At 44.8% G+C, this 22,178-nt stretch overlaps 2 protein-coding genes across 2 annotated transcripts in view; both read left to right on the forward strand.

Annotated features, from left to right (window-relative positions):
• The first annotated feature begins 279 nt into the window (after positions 1-279).
• Positions 280-4,023, forward strand: LOC135983830 (uncharacterized). Its single transcript, XM_065597306.1, has 2 exons — positions 280-558; positions 2,616-4,023. Exon 2 carries the CDS (start codon positions 2,954-2,956, stop codon positions 3,917-3,919), a length of 966 nt encoding a protein of 321 aa, XP_065453378.1. The 5' UTR covers positions 280-558; positions 2,616-2,953; the 3' UTR covers positions 3,920-4,023.
• A 17,335-nt stretch (positions 4,024-21,358) lies between these two features.
• LOC135976096 (TRPM8 channel-associated factor 2-like) overlaps positions 21,359-22,178 on the forward strand; it is a 31,013-nt gene continuing 30,193 nt past the window's right edge. The window contains exon 1 of the mRNA XM_065570649.1: positions 21,359-21,631. The gene's annotated coding sequence lies outside the window, so the exon portion shown is untranslated. The remainder of the gene's footprint in view (positions 21,632-22,178) is intronic.

The following is a 22,178-nucleotide window of genomic DNA, read 5'->3' on the forward strand; positions in this document are numbered from 1 at the left end:
TCATCATTGCCTCCATTTTTACATGTAAGCAGCTCTGGTAGAAGGCTTTCTATTATTGCTCTGAGAAAGACTTCTCCCTAGGATTTAGCCATGGAGCCTCCAGGCTGTTAAGTGAAGGGCCTGCAGTTTTGGGTGGAGCGGCCAACCATGATCTTGGGAGATTGAGTCCAGGTGTTATGGAAACAAAATTGGGGCTGCCACTGACAGATCCAATAGAGTGGAGAACCAGTGCTGGCACGTCCACATTGGGGCTATTAATATAACTCAGGCCTGGTCCTGTTTGATCTTTAGCAGCACTCTGTGTAGAAGTGAGGTTGGGAGAAATGCATAGCAGAGCTCATTTGTCCAGAGTAGCCGGAAAGTGTCTGTGTGGACTGTGGCCTTGTAGGGAGAAATTTTTTTGGCATTTCCTATTTGCCTTGTTTTCAAATAGGTCTGTCTGGGAATTCCCTGACTATTGAGAAATGCATCTGGCTGTGTCCAGGAGAAGAGATCCTCCTGGTGACTCACAAATGATCTGCTTAGGTGGTCTGCCAGCTCATTCTGCACCCCTGGAAGGTAAGAGGCTTCAAGACTGATTCAACTAGCAATACAAAAGTTCCATAGGTGAATTTCTTCCTGACAAAGCAGGGAAGAGTGAGCTCTCTCCTGCCTTTTCAGGTAAAACATTGCTGCAGTGTTGTCTGTGAGAACAAACAGGCTTTTCCCCTTGACATGCGGAAGAAAGGCCTGACAGGCAAGGCAGACAGTCTTAGGTCTCTGACATTGATATGAAGAGACAGAACCCTTGAGGTGACCTTGAATTTAGGGGGGACCAAGATGAGCTTCCTACCCCAGGGGGAAGAGGTCTATAAAGGCTGAGGGCGGACAATGGGAATGCCTGCACAAACATTGAGTGGGTTTGTCCACTAGTCTAGTGCAGAAAGTACCCGTGAGGGCAGAATGAGCACAATGTTCATATGGTGGTGATCTGGTGAATAAAGAGAGGCTAGAGGTGCAGCCTGGCATGTTGGACAACATCAGTGTATGGAGCCATATGCCACAGGAGTCTCAGACAGGTTTTGAGCTGTTGTGATTGGGTAAGCTTTGAGATCTGCCACAAGAGATTGAATTGTTTGGAATCTTGTGTCTGGAAGGAAAGCTCTGGCCTGAGTAGAGACCAATGCTGCTCCTATAAACTCTATCCTCTGCACTGGACAAAGGGTAGGTTTGTCTACATTGATCAATAGATCTAGAGCTTTGAAGGCTGACTAGATGAGTTAAACACTGGAGAGAACCTGAGCCCTGGACCAGTCCTTGACTAGCCAGTCATTCAGATAAGGGTAGAACTGTACTCCTCATCTCCTCAGGGACACCGCTACCACAGACATACATTTTGTGAAAACCTGGGGAGCTGCTAAAAGGCTGAAAAGCAGCACAGTGAACTGATAATGAGTGTCCTTCACTATGAACCCGAGAAACTTTCTGCAACCTTGATAAATTTGCCACATAAAAGTAGGTGTCTCTTAAATCAAGAACAGCATACCAGTCTCCAGGAAGAGAATAATGGAAGCCAGGGTGACTATGTGAAACTTTATCCTTTTGAGATATTTGCTGAGTAGTGCAGGTCAAAAATTGGTCCTTTTCTTATGGAATCAGGAAATAATTGGAATAGAACCCCTTCCCTTTGAGACACTGGGGAACCTCCTCTAGGGTATGTCTACACTACGAAATTACTCCGATTTTACAGAATTCGATTTTTGGCAACAGATTGTATAAAGTCGAGTGAATGCGTCCACCCTAAGCACATTAATTCGGCGGTGTGCATCCATAGTGCCGAGGCTAGCATCGACTTCTGGAGCGTTGCACCGTGGGTAGCTATCCCATAGTTCCCGCAGTCCCCCCCAGCCATTGGAATTCTGGGTTGACATCCCAATGCCTGATGGGGCAAAAAACATTGTTGCAGGTGGTTCTGGGTACATGTTGTCAGGCCCCCCTCTCCCTCACTCCGTCAAAGCAACGGCAGATAATCTTTTCACGCCTTTTTTCCTGGGTTGCCTGTGCAGATGCCATACCATGGCAAGCATGGAGCCCGCTCAGCTGACTGTCACCGTATGTCTCCTGAGTGCTGGCAGACGTGGGACTGCATTGCTACACAGCAGCAACTCATTGCCTTTTGGCAGCAGACGGTACATTACGCCTGGTAGCCATCATCATCATACTCCTGGGTGCTCTTTTAGCTGACCTCAGTGAGGTCGGTCAGGGGTCCCTGGACAGACATGGGAGTGACTCAGCCATCTTCTGCCGAGCACCCAGGAGATGACGATGGCTAGCAGTTGTACTGCACCTTCTGCTGCCAGCCTAAGATGTAAAAGATAGATGGAGTGGATCAAAACAAGAAATAGACCAGATTTGTTTTGTATTCATTTGCTCTCCCCTCCCTCCGTGAAATCAATGGCCTGCTAAACCCAGGGTTTTGAGTTCAATCCTTGAGGGGGCCATTCTGTGTGATAGTTGTTTGTGTTTCTCCTTGATGCAAAGCCACGCCCTTTGTTGATTTTAATTCCCTGTAAGCTATGTCATCAGTTGCCCCTCCCCAGAGCAATGGCAGACAATTGTTTCATGCCTTTTTTCAGTACAGACGCCATACCGTGACAAGCATAGAGCCCACTCATCTCAACGCAGCAGTCATGAACATTGTAAACACCTCGCGCATTATCGTGCAGTTTATGCAGAACCAGAACCTGAAAAACCAGGTGAGGAGGAGGCGACGGTAGCACGGTGATGAGAGTGATGAGGACATTGACACAGAATTCTCTCAAAGCACGGGCTCCGGCACTTTGGAGATCATGGTGTTAATGGGGCAGGTTCATGCCGTGGAACGCCAATTCTGGGCCAGGGAAACAAGCACAGAGTGGTGGGACCGCATAGTGTTGCAGGTGTGGGATGATTCCCAGTGGCTGCGAAACTTTCGATGCGCACTTTCATGGAACTTTGTGACTTGCTTTCCCCTGCCCTGAAGCGCCAGAATACCAAGATGAGAGCAGGTCTCACAGTTGAGAAGCGAGTGGCGATAGCCCTGTGGAAGCTTGCAACGCCAGAGAGCTACCAGTCAGTCAGGAATCAATTTGGAGTGGGCAAATCTACTGTGGGGACTACTGTGATGCAAGTAGCCAAAGCAATCACTGAGCTGCTGCTACCAAAGGTAATGACTCGGGGAAATGTGCAGGTCATAGTAGATGGCTTTGCTGCAATGGGATTCCCTAACTGTGGTGGGGCAATAGATGGAACCCATATCCCCAGCTTGGCACCGGACCACCAGGGCAGCCAGTACATAAACCGCAAGGGGTACTTTTCAATGGCGCTGCAAGCACTGGTGGATCACAAGGGATGTTTCACCAACATCAACGTGGGATGGCCGGGAAGGGTTCATGATGCTCGCATCTTCAGGAACACTAGTCTGTTTAAATGGCTGCAGCAAGGGATTTACTTCCCAGAACAGAAAATAACTGTTGGGGATGTTGACATGCCTATAGTTATCCTTGGGGACCCAGCCTACCCCTTAATGCCATGGCTCATGAAGTCATACACAGGCAGCCTGGACAGTAGTCAGGTGCTGTTCAACTATAGGCTGAGCAAGTGCAGAATGGTGGTAGAATGTGCATTTGGACGTTTAAAGTGTCACTGGTGCACTTTACTGACTCGCTCAGACCTCACCGAAACCAATATTCCCATTGTTATTGCTGCTTGCTGTGTGCTCCACAATCTCTTTGAGAGTAGGGGGGAGACATTTATGGCGGTATGGGAGGTTGAGGCAAATCGCCTGTCCGCTGATTACGTGCAGCCAGACACCAGGGTGATTAGAAGAGCACAGCAGGAAGCGCTGCGCATCAGAGAAACTTTGAAAACCAGTTTCATGACTGGCCAGGGTACAGTGTGACAGTTCTGTTTGTTTCTCTTTGATGAAAACCCGCCCCCTTGGTTGACTCATTCCCTGTAAGCCACCCACCCTCCCCCCTTCGATCACAGCTTGCTTGCACAGGAAATAAAGTCACTATCATTTCAAAACCATATATTCTTTATTAATTGATTATAAAAATCGGGAGATAACTGACAAGGTAGCCCAGGTGGGGTGTGGGAGGAGGGAAGGAGGGAAGGAAAAGGCCACTTCAAAACTTGTTGAATGCCAGCCTTCTGTTGCTTGGGCTGTCCACTGGGGTGGAGTGGTTGGGTCCCTGGAGCCTCCTCCTCCCGCAAGTTCTTGGGCATCTGGGTGAGGAGGCTATGGAATTTGGGGAGGGCGGTTAAACAGGGGCTGCAGCGGCACTCTGTGATCCTGCTGCCATTCCTGAAGCTCCACCAGACACCGAAGCATGTCCGGTTGATCCCGCAGTAGCCCCAGCATTGCATCCTGCCTCCTTTGATCTTCCTGCCGCCACCTCTCATCTCGATCGTCCCTCCTGTCCTCATGTTTGTCCCTCCTGTCCTCACGTTCATTGGCTGCTTTCCTGTACTGTGATACTGTGTCCTTCCACTCATTCAGATGAGCTCTTTCATTGCGGGTCAACTGCATGATCTCAGAGAACATTTCATCGCGTGTGCGTTTTTTCCCCTGCCTTATCTGAGATAGCCTTCGGGACGGAGGAGGGAGGCTTGAAAAATTTGCAGCTGCGGAAGGGAGGGAAAAAAGGGAGAGAAGTATTTAAAAGGATACCCATTGTTCTGTAAAATGTATACTCTTTCATGCTGAACAACACTATTCACATTACATAGCACATGTGATTTCAGTACAAGGTTGAATTTTGCATCTTATATTGAGTGCCTGCGGCTTTGGTGTTAGAGATCACAGACGCATGGCCAGGCAACAGAATTTGGCTTGCAGGAGGCCATGGTAAGCCATAGTCTTTCGGCTTCTGCAACCTTCATAAAAGCAGCGCCCTCCTTTCCCATACCAAGCAAAGCCCGTTGAGTTCTCTGGTTTTCATGTTAATGTGCAGCAGAAGAAACCAAAGTAACCCCTCCCATCCAATTCTCTGGGATGATTGCTTTACTCCTCCCCCCACTGTGTGGCTGGTATCAGGGAAGATCCCTGCTAGCCAAACGCGAACAGCTCAGCGCCAATGATCTCCCCACCACCACTTGGCTAACTGTGGGGAGGATTTCTTTTCAGCTACAGGCAAACAGCCCAGTAGGAACGGCCACCTCTGAATGTCCCCTTAATTAAATTCCTGTATTTCAACCATGTTACCATGAATGATATCACTCTCCTGAGGATAACACAGAGAGATAAAGAATGGATGTTGCTTGAATGCCGGCAAACACCGGGACCATACGCTGCCAGGCTTTGTCATGCAATGATACCAGATTACTTGCTACTAGCATGGCGTGGTAAAGTGTCCTACCATGGAGGACAGAATAAGGCTGCTCTCCTCAGACACCTTCTGCAAAGGCTTTTAGAGTACCTCCAGGAGAGCTTCCATCCCCAGACATGTTAACAGACTTTTCCAGTAGCTGTACTGGCCGAGAATGCATCCTCAGGGCAAATTAATCATTAAAAAACGCTTGCTTTTAAACCATGTATTATATATACAAAGGTACAGTCACCAGAGGTCCCTTCTACAGCTTCATGGGCTGGGATACCGCCTTGGGAGGGTTGGGAGGGTATTTCAGCCAGGGTGAGAAAAAGATCCTGGCTGTTGGGGAGAACGGTGTGCTGTGTGCTCTCCTCAAGCTCGTCCTCCTCCTCACCATCATCTTCCCCATCCGCAAAATCCTCAGGAATGGCTGAGAGTATCCCTCCTCGGAATCCACGGTCAGGGGTGGGGTAGTGGTGGTGCCCCCCCCCTAGAATTGCATGCACCTCAGCATAGAAGTGGCATGTCTGCAGCTGTGCCCCGGAGCATCCATTTGATTCTTTGGTTTTCTGATACGCTTGTCTGAGCTCCTTAACTTTCACGCAGCACTGTACTGAGTCCCTGTTGTGGCCTCTCTCCATCATGCCCTTGGAGATTTTTTCAAATGTTTTGGCATTTCGTCTTTTGGAACGTAGTTCTGATAGCACAGAATCATCTCCCCATACAGCGAGCAGATCCAGTACCTCCCGTACGGTCCATGCTGGAGCTCTTTTTCGATTCTTGGACTGCATGGTTACCTGTGCTGATGAGCTCTGCATGGTCACCTGTGCTGATGAGCTCGACTGGCCAAACAGGAAATGAGATTCAAAAGTTTGTGGGGCTTTTCCTGTACACCTGGCCAGTGCATCTGAATTGAAAGTGCTGTCCAGAGCGGTCACAATGGTGCACTGTGGGATAGCTCCTGGAGGCCAATACCGTCGAATTGCGTCCACACTAACTGTAATTCGAACCGGTGATATCGATTTCAGCACTAATCCCCTCGTTGGGGAGGAGTACAGAAATTGATTTTAAAAGCCCTTTATGTTGAAGTAAATGGCTTCATTGTGTGGATGGGTGCCGGGTTAATTCAATTTAACGCTGCTAAATTCGACCTAAACTCGTAGTGTAGACCAGGCCTAAAATTCCCACCTGATGGAGAGATTAGGCTTCCTGGAGTAGGAGCTCCTTGTGGGAGTGGTCCATGAAGAGGGATTAAAAGGGAGGATGGGTGGGAAGGGTAGAAATAAATTGGAGCGTATAACCCACTTCCACAATGCTTAATACACAGCACTCTTAGGTAATCCGGGACCAAGCAGTGAGTAAGTGGGAAAGGTAGTTTGCAAATATGGGGACAATGGAATCTGGCATCCTGGAAACTAGCATGTTGTCCTTGACATCCCATCAAAATTCCTGTTTAGAACCCCCTGGGTTTCTAGATGGAGCAGGCATTGATGCAGAGGCAGAAGGAGGAGGAGGTCTATGTCTATAGCCCCAATTCTTCTTTCTCTGCAGGTCCTGCAGTGGAGCAGGGGCAGAGTAACAGTGGATTTGCTGTGGATGGAAGTGCTTTCTGGAAGGGCCTGGAGTGTACAAGCCCAAATACCTTAGAGCTGCCCTAACGTCCTTCAAGCCACAGAGCTTAGAGTAAGTGTTCTCCCAAAACAGCAAACACCCTTCAAAGGGCAGGTCCTGTAAAGTCTGTTGGACCTCTTGTGGAAACCCTGAGGATTGCAGCCAAGAGCTCCTGTTCATGGCCACTGCAGAAGCTATGGACCTAGCCACCGAGTTTGCTGCATCCAGCACAGCCTGCAGATTTTATATATATATATATATATGAGATTGGATAGGATCACAAGCCAAATTAGTTTAACTGTGTTGACTATAATTTTCATTATCAAAATAGGGTCTATAACAATCCAAATGTACATAGATTCATACTTGATCGACCTCAGGGGTTGAGTTCTGGGCAGAAGTTTGGATTGATGTTTGTTTATTCCAAAACAGTTCATCCAGTCTCAGTTTCCAACGGACAAGGGATCACTGAAAGATAATTTTAACTCCCCTTTATAGAAAATTGGTCAGAAATTACAGAACCAGAATTAATCATTTGCAATGGAGATTGACTTCTCCTTTCACATTATCCCAAGATCCATTTTTCTTACAAGCCCAATAAAGTTATAAATATTTTCTGTATAGTTTCAGTTTCAATTAGCTATGTTATAAATTAACGTTTCTTTGCCAGTGACTAACTCACATGGCATCTCCTTCAGGTGAGTCTTGGGAACATATAAGACAGCCAACACTGTAAGCAGAGCCTTGGAAATACTGTGTCATAAGCTGCAGCTGTTCTGTCCTGAAAAAATAAAACTAGTGGTATGTGCTAGATCAGCGGTAGGCAACCTATGGCACGCATGCTGAAGGCAGCACACGAGCTGATTTTCAGTGGCACTCACACTGCCCGGGTCCTGGCCACTGGTCCGGGGGGGGGCTCTGCATTTTAATTTAATTTTAAATGAAGCTTCTTAAATATTTTAAAAACCTTATTTACTTCACATACAACAATAGTTTAGTTATATATTATAGATTTCTAGAAAGAGACCTTCTAAAAACGTTAAAATGTATGACTGGCATGCAAAACCTTAAATTAGAGTGAATAAATGAAGACTCGGCACACCACTTCTGAAAGGTTGCCGACCCCTGTGCTAGATCCTCAAGTTTCTTGCTTAATATTATGAAGAATATGGATCCTTTTCTCTTTAGTGCTCCAAGTGATCTATAGTGAAAGAAAGTAAAAAAGACGTGGGCAAATTGGGAGAGTTCAGAGGCAAGCAACAAACTTGATATGAAGTTGAGAAAACCTGACCTATAAGGAAAGGTTAAGAATTAGCTTTTTAATCTAGAGAAGAGAAGGTTGCAGGAGAATACAATAACAGTCTTCAAATATGTAAAAGGTTCTTATAAAGAGGGTGATCAATTGTTCTCCAACAGCATGGGAGATTAAGGTTGGATATTAGAGGCCGCCGAGTTGGATATTAGGATATTAGGAAAATGTTTCTAACTATAAAGGATAGTGAAGCCCAAGAACAGGTTACCAAGGGAGGTTGTAGAATCCTCGTCATTGCAGGTTTTTAAGAAGAGGCTAGACAAACACCTGTCAAGGATGGTCTAGATATACTTGGTCCTGCCTCAGTGCAGGGGGCTGGACTAGATGACCTCTCAAGGTCCCTTCCAGCTGTATTAGTTTACGAAATTTGAGGGCCTGATTCTCACTTAGCTGATGTAAATCGACATAGCTACATCTAGGTCTATGGAGCTATGCCGATTTACATCAGCTGAGGATCTAGCCCTAAATAATTTGCTGATAAAGCAGAGATGATCAAGGATCAAAATCATGAAGAATGAAATTCACCCCTGTGCAAAAGGTCACCACAAGGCATATGTGACACTTAAGTCCATTATAAGCCCCCAAAACAGGGCTTCAGTGGAATTTGGAATTTAAATGGTGCATGGATCTTGTTCTGCCCCCTGCACAGGAGTGTATTTCACCCTAAAAGATACATAGATAGACCTAAACATAACAAATACATATATTTTAAATCAAACTATTTGGAAACCACTTCCTTTCTTAATGCCTTGCCAGTGACCTGTGGGTGGGTCCCCCAAGCACTGCAGGGGCTGCAGAATTGGGACTCATGCCCCTAGAGTTTCATCCAAGATACCAGCTGTGGGAGATCACTAGTGCTTAGTGCCATAAGTTTTTGTAGGATCAGGCTCTTAGGGCCAGATTTTAAAAGATATCTAGGGCCAGATCCTCAAAGTTATTTAGGTTCCTAATGCCTACTAATTTCAATTGGTGTAAGGTGCTTAAATATCTCTGCAGATCTGGGCTGTAGGCACCTGAAGATGCAGACAGGCAGTAGGTGAGACTTTCAAAAACACCAACTCCCACTGAAATCAACTCTTTCAACAGCTACAAGACAGAATCGGTAGAGTGTATAATCAAAGACATTCATGTATTAAAGCCATGTGCATTGAAAGAGTTTATAAGTAAGGCTACGAGTCCATGATTTTGTGTGACCTCTGCAACTTCAGCCCCAGGTGGCAGGGCTCCCGCTGTCAGCCCTGGGCAGCTGGGGTCGGGCTTCTGCGACATGTTGTTTATTGTCTGCGTCCTGTCTGTGTTTTACTAAAAATACCCATGCCAAAATCTTAGCTTTATTGATAAGTACCTTCGGTGGGTCTGAGTTAAGATTGCTACTGGGATGTGTAAGGCAAGTTTTGAGATGTACCTATTGTCATAAGTGAATATCTGAACTGTGAGGGTCACAGAGAAGTTATATAAATTACCTTCAGTCACCGCTGCATTTCTTACAGGGCAGGCTCCTCTCCTGCCTTGGAGTTCCTCACAACCAACCAAAAAAGTACCCAAAACCTCTTACCACAGGGGTTCGGGACCCCTCAGGGGGTTGCGAGGTTATTACATGGGGGGTCGCAAGCTGTCAACCTCCACCCCAACCCCGCTTTGCCTCCAGCATTTATAATGGTGTTAAATATATAAAGTGTTTTTTAATTTATAAGGGGGGAGCACACTCAGAGACTTGCTATGTGAAAGGGGTCACCAGTAAAAAAAGTTTGAGAGCCACTGGCTTATCACCTCTGAGCGTTTTATTTACTGCCTTCACCAAAGCACCATCACAATCCTGTGCAGCAGGTCTATTTACAGCTTTTCCTAACCCTCAGCCCTTTCCAGGGGGCAGGGATGGCAGCACCAGAGAGATCTCACCACCCTGAGACCTTTCTTCCTCTGAGCTCTACTAGCCTTTCCCCTTTGCAAATCTTTCCTGCTCTTTTAACTGTCCTTCCCAGCTGGTGGGATAATTAGTTCTTGAGCTCATCAACCCCCCCAGTCTGCTTAGGCAATTAAGAGTGACACCTGAAGACACCTGTGACACTGAGTACCTTTCCCAGAGCTGAGGAAGAGCTGTGTAAGGCTCAAAAGCTTGTCTCTCTCATCACCAGAAGTTGGTCTAATGAAAAGACATTACATCACCCACCTTGTCTCTCTAATATCCTTGGACTGATACGACTACAATAAAACTGCATATAGGCAATTAAGTACAATCCGTCTCCATGAGGCCTTTCCTAGTAGAGATCATTAATGCTTAACTGATCAGCGTGCTGGGTCAGCTAGTGACTTTCAGCACTTGGTCAACATTTCATTGAAATGATTGTGATGTTGGACTCCATATGTTTTATGGAAATATGCTAATGAGTGTAAATATAATGTAACTGGAATATGTAAGGTATCATTGCAAAGCTTATAATCTACTGAGTGTGTTCATCCTATTTGTATGAATGTATCATTCTTGTATCTGAAACTATAAATATGAAATATAACTCTGAGGTCTATTGTAATTATGCAAAGTGTGGGCCATTAATGGTGGTTTGGAATCTTGATAGCTCCCATTAACTAGGACAATTGGTTGTAAATGGCTGTTTACTTGTAAGCCTTCCTGTATACCTGTGTGCCATCCAGTGGGAAATGAAGTCTCACAGGACATGTGAACCTGTAACATGATACTTGAATCCATCTTAAACCTGGTGCTTTTCCATTTAGAATTTTTCCAGAGTGAGACAAAGGATTCCCACCTTGCGCCAAAAATATAAAGGGGTAGAACAGAACAAAGGGGGCTGACAGTCATGAGAAGTCCCCTAGTTACCACCTGAGCTGGAACTAACAAGGATTGTACCAAGGGAAAGGATTGGGCCCAGACTAGGAAGAAGTCTAGTCTGTGAAAGAAGCTTATTGGAACATGTCTAAGGAAGAGATTTACCTGTATTCAGTTTCTTAATGTATTACACTTAGACTTGTATGTTTTCATAGAATATCGGGGTTGGAAGGGACCTCAGGAGGTCATCTAGTCCAACCCCCTGCTCAAAGCAGGACCAATCCCCAACTAAATCATCCCAGCCAGGGCTTTCTCAAGCCTGACCTTAAAAACCTCTAAGGAAGGAGATTCCACCACCTCCCTAGGTAACGCATTCCAGTGCTTCACCACCCTCCTAGTGAAAAAGTTTTTCCTAATATCCAACCTAAACCTCCTCCACTGCAACTTGAGACCATTACTCCTTGTTCTGTCATCTGGTACCACTGAGAACAGTCTCGATCCATCCTCTTTGGAACCCCTTTTCAGGTAGTTGAAAGCAGTTCTCAAATCCCCCCTCATTCTTCTCTTCTGCAGACTAAACAATCCCAGTTCCCTCAGCCTCTCCTCATAAGTCATGTGCTCCACCCCCCCTAATCATTTTTGTTGCCCTCTGCTGGAATCTCCAATTTTTCCATATCCTTCTTGCAGTGTGGGGCCCAAAACTGGAGACATTACTCCAAATGAGGCCTCACCAATGTTGAATAGAGGGGAATGATCATGTCCTTCGATCTGCTGGCAATGCCCCTACTTATACAACCCAAAATGCTGTTAGCCTTCTTGGCAACAAGGGCACACTGTTGACTCATATCCAGCTTCTCGTCCACTGTAACCCCTAGGTCCTTTTCTGCAGAACTGCTTCCAAGCCATTCAGTCCCTAGTCTGTAACAGTGAATGGGATTCTTCCATCCTAAGTGCAGAACTCTGCATTTGTCCTTGTTGAACCTCAGATTTCTTTGCCCCAATCCTCTAATTTGTCTAGGTCCCTCTGTATCCTATCCCTACCCTCCAGTGTATCTATCACTCCTCCCAGCTTAGTGTCATCTGCAAACTTGCTGAGGGTGCAATCCACACCATCCTCCAGATCATTAATGAAGATATTGAACAAAACCAGCCCCAGGACCGACCCTTGAGGCACTCTGCTTGATACCGGCTGCCAACTAGACATGGAGCCATTGATCACTACCCGTTGAACCCGATGATCTAGCCAGCTTTCTATCCACCTTATAGTCCATTCATGCAGCCCATACTTCTTTAACTTGCTGGCAAGAATACTGTGGGAGACGTAACAAAAGCTTTGCTAAAGTCAAGGAATAACACGTCCACTGCTTTCCCCTCATCCACAGACCCAGTTATCTCCTCATAGAAGGCAATTAGGTTAGTCAGGCATGACTTGCCCTTGGTGAATCCATGCTGACTGTTCCTGATCACTTTCCTCTCCTCTAAGTGCTTCAGAATTGATTCCTTGAGGACCTGCTCCATGTTTTTTCCAGGGACTGAGGTGAGGCTGACTGGCCTGTAGTTCCCTGGATCCTCCTTCTTCCCTTTTTTAAAGATGGGCACTACATTAGCCTTTATCCAGTCATCCGGGACCTCCCTCGATCGCCATGAGTTTTCAAAGATAATGGCCAATGGCTCTGCAATCACAGATTTTTTATTTTGCTTGGTAACTTACTTTGTTCTGTCTGTTATTACTTGGAACCACTTCAATCCTACTTTTTATACTTAATAAGTATAAGATTCATACAGAGTAAAATGGATTTATTTGGGGTTTGGATCCCTTTGGGAACTGGGTGTCTGGGTGCTGGAGATAGGTGACCTGCTGAGCAGTTTTTGGTTAAAGTCTGCAGCTTTGGGAGCGTGGACCAGACCTGGGTCTGTGTTGCAGCTGGCTAGCATGTCTGGCTCAATAAGGCAGGGTTATGGAGTCCCAAGCTGGCAGGGAAAATGGGCTCAGAGGCAAATTCAGCACATCAGGTGACAGTCCCAAGGGGGTCTCTGTGACTGAACCCATCACAATGATGTTAGAAGAGACATTTCCTATGTGCTTTATTATTATTCATAATAATATTACAGTAATCCCTGGAGGCCCCAGCCTAGATTTTGGCCCCATTGTGTTACAAATACATGGTAAGACATGATCCCTGCCCTGAAGAATTTACAGTCTAAATAAACAAAACAGACAAACAATGTTTTTATTATCATCAGCTCCATTTTAGATAAGATGGACTGATGAAGATGAAATCACAGGGTAAGGGGGGACCCAGCTGGCCCACAAGCTCCTCTTCCTCCCTGGGAGAGCTAGGCACTGGCACCTAAATCTTTTTTCTATGCTTGTTTCTGTGTTCAGTCACGGATACGATGCATACTGTTTCTATCTAAATGTCAACATTTATTGAAATGAGACCCTCTGAGAAATCCAGAAAAGGGCCATCATTAAGCTAGTTGGAGGTAAAAAAGGAACATTACAACAGTCAGGAGAGCGTGCTGTCTATGAATAGAGAAAAAAGGCTGTTTCAGTATAACACAGAGTGAGAAGAGGCACTCTGGATCCATTCACTGAGGAAACCAGTTGTGTAGCAGGGGTGTTTTTCATGGAAATTTGGATCCTGGGTCCTGTGAAGCCAACCAGCTCTGCAACAGACTGAACTTTGGCAGGGAAACCTACTTTATTCAATCGGAAAGGTAACTAGTTAGTGTAGGTTCTAGTTCACATTTTATTATTTTGTTTTATATTATAACCATTTGTTTCCACCACTCTCTCTTGTTTTTAGTTGAATCTCTCTTCTTTCTTAAAGAACCTTTCTCTTGTTTTATTATATTTTTTGTGTGGTTTGCAGGAGCTGTGATTTGAAGTAAAACTAGCAAATTGGGGTACACTGATCCTTTGGGGCAGAGGATCTGAGATCTTGGTGAACGTCAAGGATATCACAGGGGAATGCTTCCAAGGGACTCAGAGACTGGATGCACCTATTATTAACCTGCAAGGCAGACGGCCGGCATAGACCCAGAGAGAGTGCATGAGTGGCTGAAAGGCTGGTGGTGTTAGGGAGCTGACATCCAATTAGCACAAACAAGACTCTTTCACGCTGGAGGTAGGTTACAAGGTTATGAACAGTGCTGGGTACCCCAAAAATCATGACAGGTGTGTACACTACAGCGCTACAAGTGGGTTCCACAATCTGGTTCTGGGTTCCACAATCTGGTCCTAACTTCCTTTGCTTCAGAAGAGTTTCACCACTCTTTGAGAAGAGTTTCACCACTCTTTCACCACAGGATTTGGCCTGTGGATTTCAGCACTATCTGAATACAAATAATAAAAACACGTAATGCATGTAATCCACACTTCTCAGGAAATCCAGCCTTCCAGAGAATCTCAGGTCAATCTGAGTTCATAGCCTGTCGCCTAGGCTCAGAATCACACACTTCTTCTTTATTGCATATGTGATGCTGACACCATGCCAATGCTCCAGGTCTCAAGGAAACACTCACAGATACAGAGCTGGAACCAGTCTGGGTAACCTCTGTGTCAGTATTATTAAAATAGGTATAAAAATGTTTTTAGGACTTAGACTTTATGGTATCCTTGTAATTTGCTGCATGCATTAATCTCACTTATAATATCTGTATTCCATGTTATAAGGTAATACTTAAGTGTTTGCTCTGTTCGCAGTGCAGTGTTTCAAGATTATCAGACGGTTCAGGGGATACTGTAACGGGGGGGAAGTGTTAGGACACTGCAAAGCTCTTCTGTTCAGCCATCCTGTTGCTAGGTGCTTGTACCAAGCACTGAGAAACAGAGTTATTTCTACTCACCCATGCTGGCACGTCTACCTGATTGGCTCCAACTCAGAATATATGATGGCTTGGAACCTCTTTCTGCGGTGGAGGGGGCAAGGTGGAAGAGTTCCAGCAGGAAGCAAACCTAGGACTAGCCAAGCTTGGGTCAAGTTTAGACTGGGGTTTATATTTTGCTGGAATTGTTTAAGATAACAGTAAAGGTGAACCTTGGGAAGGGTTATGTTTGGACTAACATACAGAATAGTGCGATTATACACCTGTAAGGGTGCAGACTCACCCCTGCGTCGCCTCCTGCCGGTCGTCCTTGGGAATTAGCCCGTCCAGTGTCCGGAGCGCCCTCTGCAGGCCGGTGATCCGTCTTACCGCAGGCCCCGTGTCCCCCTCAGGACCCCAGTGCCTCTTTTATCTGAGGTGCTGCCCCCTTGCAGTACCCCCTCAGTCTCGGGGTCTCCCCACCCCGGGGAACCCCCACCCATTATCCCCACTTCGCCTCAGTCTTGGCTACTGCCAGTCCTCACTTAGCCCCGCTCCCTGGGCAGACTGCAATGTATACGCCACTCACCACAGGCAAAGGGATTCGGACCTGCTGCCTCTGGCTACCCATGGGCTGCCCCGTTGCAACCCCAGTACCTATTTGGCCTGTCAGCAGGCCTGCAGCCTGTGGCTTTCCAGCCCGGAGCTCCCAGCTCCTCTGGCCCTTCCCCAGCCCTGCTCCAATCTAGGTTCCTTGTTTGGCACCTTGCAGCCAGGCCCTTCTCCCTCTACAGGCAGAGGGAGAGTGACTGGGCCCTATAATGTCACAGCCTCTTATAGGGGCCAGCTGGGCCTGATTAGGGCATGGCCACAGCTGAGCCTACTTTCCCCAATCAGCCCAGGCTTCTTGCCCCAGCCACAGCTCTCTCCTGGGCTGTTTTAAGCCCCGAAGGGCAAGAGCGGGTGACGACCCCGCTACAACACCGCTTGGAGAAGTATGGGAACTCAACCCACTTACACAGTTCTGCAGCCAAACCTTATCATGCAGGACGTTGGACACTAGTCTCTTAAAGCAACCGCTGCTTGCATAATATGACAGATGCACCTGTGCACACAGACCCACGCACCCCACACTTGAATGAAAATTACAAATGTAGTGAATGATAAAACATTACGAAGAGACACTTAGATTCTGCAATAACCGGCGCAGTAGAAACAGACAGATAAAATAGAGAGTCTGTGAGATGCTGAGTGCCTCCTGGCAAGGTAGAGCTCCCTCAGCTCTGATTAAAATTCAGTGGGAGTTGAGGGTGGTTATTATCTTGAAGGAGCTGCTCAGCACTTCACTGAGTTGTTGCTACATGTGTATGTGAAACTGAAGGACCTTGCAATTTATTATGTACCTATGTGTACAAGAGTTTGCCGGGGCTCGACCCTCTCCGGGGCAGCGGGGAGCCACACCGGCTCACTACACTATGACTACCTCAGCTACCTCTGTCCACTAATTAATCTCCCTGGGAGTAATTCTAATGTCAAAACCACACGTAAATTCAATCAACTTTCATTTATCTTTTATATAATCCTTGTTTATCCTTAAAACCTCAAAGAGCAGTACAAAAGTGGGTAAGTATTATCATCCTCATTTTACCCTTGGAGAAACAAAGATACACAAGTGTTAAAATGGCTTTTCCAATATCTCATACCGGTAGCAATCAGCTATGTGGTAGGGCTGGAAACAAAATCCTAAAGTATCGATTCCCATTCTTCTACTGTGACCAAGAGAAAACACTCCCTCTGAGGGTTAAGACTAGAACACAGGGCTCCTGACTCCTCCTTAGTCCCCAAACTCTAACCACTCCAACACACTTCCATCCCAGAGTTAGGAGTAAAGTCAAGAAATTCTGACTCCCAGACCACATCTATCTCACAACCAGCTAGAGAAATTTTTCCTTCTTTCCCTCCAAATTACAGCAACCTGAGGTGCAGGCTGGCAACAGTGACAGTTCTCCAGCATGGTGTCCCCTCTGCACTTGTTGCTAGGGACAATAAACTGAAATGGAATAAAGCAAAATGCCAAATCCTGAAAAAAGACACTTGTGTATACGAGGGAAATTCTATCTGAAAATGGTGTCCTGTCAGATCCTGCGAGAATCTTTGGTCAGGTCTACACTACTGACTTCTGATGGCATAAATATATCAATCAGGGGTGAAGAAGTATGATTCCAGAGTGACACAGCCGTGCTGGCAAAAATCCGTAGTGTAGACTTATATTGGTGAAACTGCACTTTTACTGGTATAGCTTATTTTGCTATACTTTGCCAATATAGCTGCATCCACACTAGAAGCCCTTTGCTGGTGTAGTATACCAGTATTCCTATATTGGTAAAGTGCTTCTAGTGTAGATAAAGTGCTAGGTATGGTGACTTTCTTGGGAAAAATCACAGATAATCTGAATGATGAAATAAAATATACAAGAAGATTGCTGCTTCAGGGTGTGGCGTAGAAATAGATTGAGGAACCTGAAGCAAAGTTCTGATTAGCTAATTAATGAGTTTCTTCTCTAGAAATAGATGTGCCAGTCACCTAACGCTTTATTCGGAGACTGCAATCGTGGGACTTTGTTCATGTTTTGCTTAAATAGTCTATTGATTTTCCAGTAAAATCAGATGAAGGCATCCACAGGCCGAAAAGCAGATGTGGGCCAAATAAATGTAACTTTGCCTATGTGTCCTCATGTGTCATTTCCTCAGAAGACCATAAATGCAATTTTTATGACTCTCTAAGATTGTTAACATTAAGTAATTATGCAATATAGCTTTTGAACTGAAAAGCTCTTCAGCTGAATTAAGCAACCTGTAATTTTCAAATCTTGATTTCTGTCCATTTTTATCTGAACATGCTCTCCTTTCCATAAGAAATTTTACACAAAAATTCTAGCTGTTGTCATCACCAGCATGAGCCCTAGTATAGACATGACTTTAAGCATTTTTAACCACCATGAATATGACAGATAAAAAATGTCAGAAGCCACCAGATTCTTATATATGCTAGGGTTCCCACAGATACCACCAGTGGAGACTTTTAGGTAAAATTCTGTAATTTAGACACAGCCTTAGATAAAGGAGTAAACCAAAACACTCTTTCTTATCAGAGCAATCTAGTAAACTCTACAACCATGAGATATAGTAACTTAACCTTGTATCCTTCCTCAACATTTTCCAGAGGAAATTGTTCCAGAAGTTTAAAACCTGCCATTTATCTTTCACAACAATAAGACTGTTGTAAGGATTGTCTCTCTCACATCCTGGCTTTTTGTTGATTTACCACAGTGAAGAAAGGTAACACTGTATGAATGTTTAGCAGGAATTGTTAATCCTTAATAACAGCCACTGTGTAAATAATACCCAGACTATAACTTGTACAGTTGTGGGATTTGGCACCAACTGTGCTTGGCACATCCAATTTAGGCCAGGAATTGTGTTCTAGTTGTGCAGACTGATGAGGGGAAAAAAACACTCTAGGCTATGTATATCAAAGGAGTATTCAGCAAAAAACTAGCATACATCAATGCACCTTTATATCACATAGAAGGGATATAACTTAGTAGGTTCAGATAAAAATGGACAAAAGTCAAAATCAGGGAATTAAAACATGCTCAGTTCATTTAAAGAGATTTTCAAGTCCAAAAGCCATATGACCCCTCTGCAGGTCAATCCAGTAGCAAGAACTAGAGAAAATCAAGTTTGCATGAGACAGCCCAAGAGAAAGTTCCAGCCAATTGTGGCAGAGGTATGTTATGCATTTGTAAAGGACGCCCACTTTGTGGGCAGGACACTACACTAATGAGTGCAAGGAAGGCACATAAAAGATAGAGGCACACGATGTTAAGTCACTGTTCTTCACCTGAAGAAGGTTGTTCTCATAACCAATGACTAGAGAGGAGCTATCACAGAGCAGAGCAGATTCAGGCTGATAATCATCCACAAGCTGACTTACAGCTACCCCTGAACAGGAAGAGGCTCCATCTCTCAAAAGCTATCTGGGGGCTACTGTGTTGTCCAAACGACATACTCCAGAAGGCAAGAAAAGAATCTTCTGAAGACACCCTGGTCAATTCTACATATCCATTGCTGGTAAGTCTGAACATGTTGAACATTGCAAACAGTCATTGACTAAGTTTAGATAACTTCATAATACCACAGAGTCACAGCTGAGCTTCTAAGGAAAAGCATTTGCCTAATCAGCAATATATATTGCTAGTACTGAACAGTGATTTGGAAACAATTCCTCAGATAACAACTTGAGACCCAGGAGAAAATCGATCTCCTTGAGATCATATATCAGTGCACTAAAGCACTGACCATTGAATAACTTCTATTTATCAGTCTTTAGCCAACATCTTAACATCTTTGGCCAACATTTGGCTGAGATTCTGAAAGGATCCTAAATGAATTAGGCACCCAACACCCATTGAATTTCAGTGGGAGCTGGGCAGTAACTCACATGGTTTCCTTTAAAATCCCAGCTTGTGTGCCTAAAGTTACATCCTTAAATTCTTATTGAAGTACCTAATTGAGCAGCCTGATTTTCAAAAGTGCTGAGTAACTATCAGCTCCCTTTGATGCCCTCTCTCTCTCTCTCTGTCCCACCCAACACATGAGCCACTGTGAAAGGCTGGTTGGGTGCAGTCAGCATAACAACCTGGAGATCCCCCTACATGGCAGGTTAGTTGTCAGTGACTGGGTAAGCCAGTGGTACTGTCACTTTGCCTTGCCAGAGCAGCACAAATTGGCCATAGTTGAGGCCAGGGTCTGGTCTGCTGTACCCTAATCCATGACAGAATGTTACCTCCACCACCATGACAATTGAAAGTTTCATTATGGTCCTTCACAAGAACATTGGACCAAAGGCCTTTTGAAAGTAACAAGAGATGAGTCTCCATTATCCACTATTTTATGGACACCCTCAAAGAATTCTAACAGATTGTGTCTGTCCAATTTCCCTTTACAGACACATGTGCTCATTTAGGTATTTCATAACTCTATCTTTAATTATGGTCTCCACCAAATTGCCTAGTACTGAAGGCAGGCTCTCTTCTCTTTAATTCCCAGGATCATTTTAAATGCCTGTCTTAAATATAGATACAATATTTGCTACCCTCCAACCTTATGGTATAGTAGCTGATTTTAATGAGAGAACATTTATATTAGCAACTCAGCAAATTCTTCAGTCCCCTCAGAACTGTTGGAAATATATCACGCAGTCCTATGCTTGTTATTTAATTTGTCAATTTGCTTCAATCCCACTTCTTATGACATCTCAATGTCTCAGAAAGCCTTGTCTTCATTATCTGAAAAGGGAGGGTACCTGCCACCATCATTACTGGTGAGGACTAATCACATACTTGATTTTAAAGGTCCTTGTAATTCTCGTTTGAGCAGACTAAATCTCTTAGAAAGTCCACCAAACTTTTTATTTCATTTGATAGCAATTCACTGGACAGTGCTATTTGCTAAGAGGACCTCATCTAAATGGGTACCCAAGTATATCTTCTGTTATGCCCTCCTTAGCGTGAAGCTACAAGGCTGTGTCAATGTGCACTCAGTTAGAAGCAAACCTGCCACAACTAGCTATATCATATTTGTCTTCTCTGAGTTCATCAGCAAAGCAGCAATATGGTAATCCCTCCACGTGCTCCTGCAGCCTTATTGTTTGTTTGTGTTGAGAAGCCCATCTTGGACTCTCTGAATTTCAGAACTTATTTCTAAAGTGGGGGAGACGCTACCGCCAGAGAAGGTGTTCTACCGCCAGAGAAGGTGTTCATTTGTTTTGGGTATGTGGAAGACCCTTATTTTATGCAGGGCAAAGATTTTTCCAAGTCAAAGTTGATTTTTTCCCCCGGTTCACAGTTACTATTCAGACTAAAAAGTCTCCCTGGCACTGGTCAGCTATCTTACTCTTCCCTATGCCATTTTTAATATTCCAACCAGCACCAAGTTTCCATGTCACTTTTAGCACTGCAGTCTTTTCTCTTCTTTCGGCTTATCCTCAAGCTTCTTAATCTTCAAGAATGAGAATCCTACGGAGAACATGTCTTTAAAGAAGGGGATATTGTTGGGATGGTGCCAGACTAGTGTGGCCATACTGAATGAATGGTGTGAGCATAACTTGACATGACTTAAACATGGCTGAATGGCTGCCTGGGAGCAGGTTCCCTTGAAGCAGAAGCAGATTTGATAAAGGACTGGCAAAGTCTGTGTGTACGATTGATATTGAACCTATTGGTAGGCAAATATGGGCCCATGCAAAAGTAAATATCACATGTATAAAGTCCCAGCATGAAGCACAAGTCGTCCTGGTTATAATGACCTTACAGCAAGGACATCACGCAGAGAGCCAGAGTGAATGATTGACGAGTGAGTAAACATGGGGTGATTTTCGTTCGGTACCACCCATCCCCCATCCCCTTCTAAAATACTAATTAGGTAAAAATTAGTAACCACATGCCCACTGGGCATGCTTTTAAGACATGTGACTCCTTTGAGGAAAAAGAGTATAGGAATCAAGCAAAATAAATTACTGTTGTTTGGGATTCCTTCACTGACGCTTGAAGAAGCAACGCTGCCAGACAGAGTAGCCAAAACTCTGCTCAGCGGACTCAAGTAGGACTGTGAAGCAGAGGGGTCTCAAGGCAACCAAGGCCTTGCCTTGAGGGAATCCGAGACAGACCAGAGGGCTGAGAAGTATAGACCAGGAGGGAAGAAGCCATCTATAAAATTGGTAACCACCTTCTCTGTTTGCCAAGCAGGAACTGCGTGAGGCAATTGCAGGACCTGTTTGTGTATGTTTGTGAAAGAGAGACTAGTTAAGAGGAATATATAGCTCTTAATGTCTAACGTAGTAGTTATGAGCTTAATATAACCCCTTACCGCTTGTGTAATTCCTTCTCAATAAACTGCTGTGTATTGCAAATAATTAGTCTCTAAGATGCCACAAGTACTCCTCGTTCTTTTTGCTGATACAGACTAACACGGCTACCACGCTGAAACATTTCAGGAGTAGTAGCACTCCCTGTTGTCAACAGATATCACAGTAATTCTGCTTTTTTGACAACATTATTTCACAGGCTTTTCATCCATCTCGCCCCTAAGTTGGGTTTCTTCTTTGTGGAGTATCTACAATTTTGCTTAGATAACTTCCCAATGACACAGAGTTACAGTTGAGCTTCTAAAGAAAAGTATTTGTCTAAGCAGTAATAGATTATGGCTCACTTTAAGCTTTGTGACATTAAGGAATTATGCAATATAATTTATGAACTGAAAATCTC

Source organism: Chrysemys picta, chromosome 1 (assembly GCF_011386835.1).
Source record: "Chrysemys picta bellii isolate R12L10 chromosome 1, ASM1138683v2, whole genome shotgun sequence".
In the NCBI taxonomy this organism is placed as follows: Eukaryota; Metazoa; Chordata; order Testudines; family Emydidae; genus Chrysemys; species Chrysemys picta.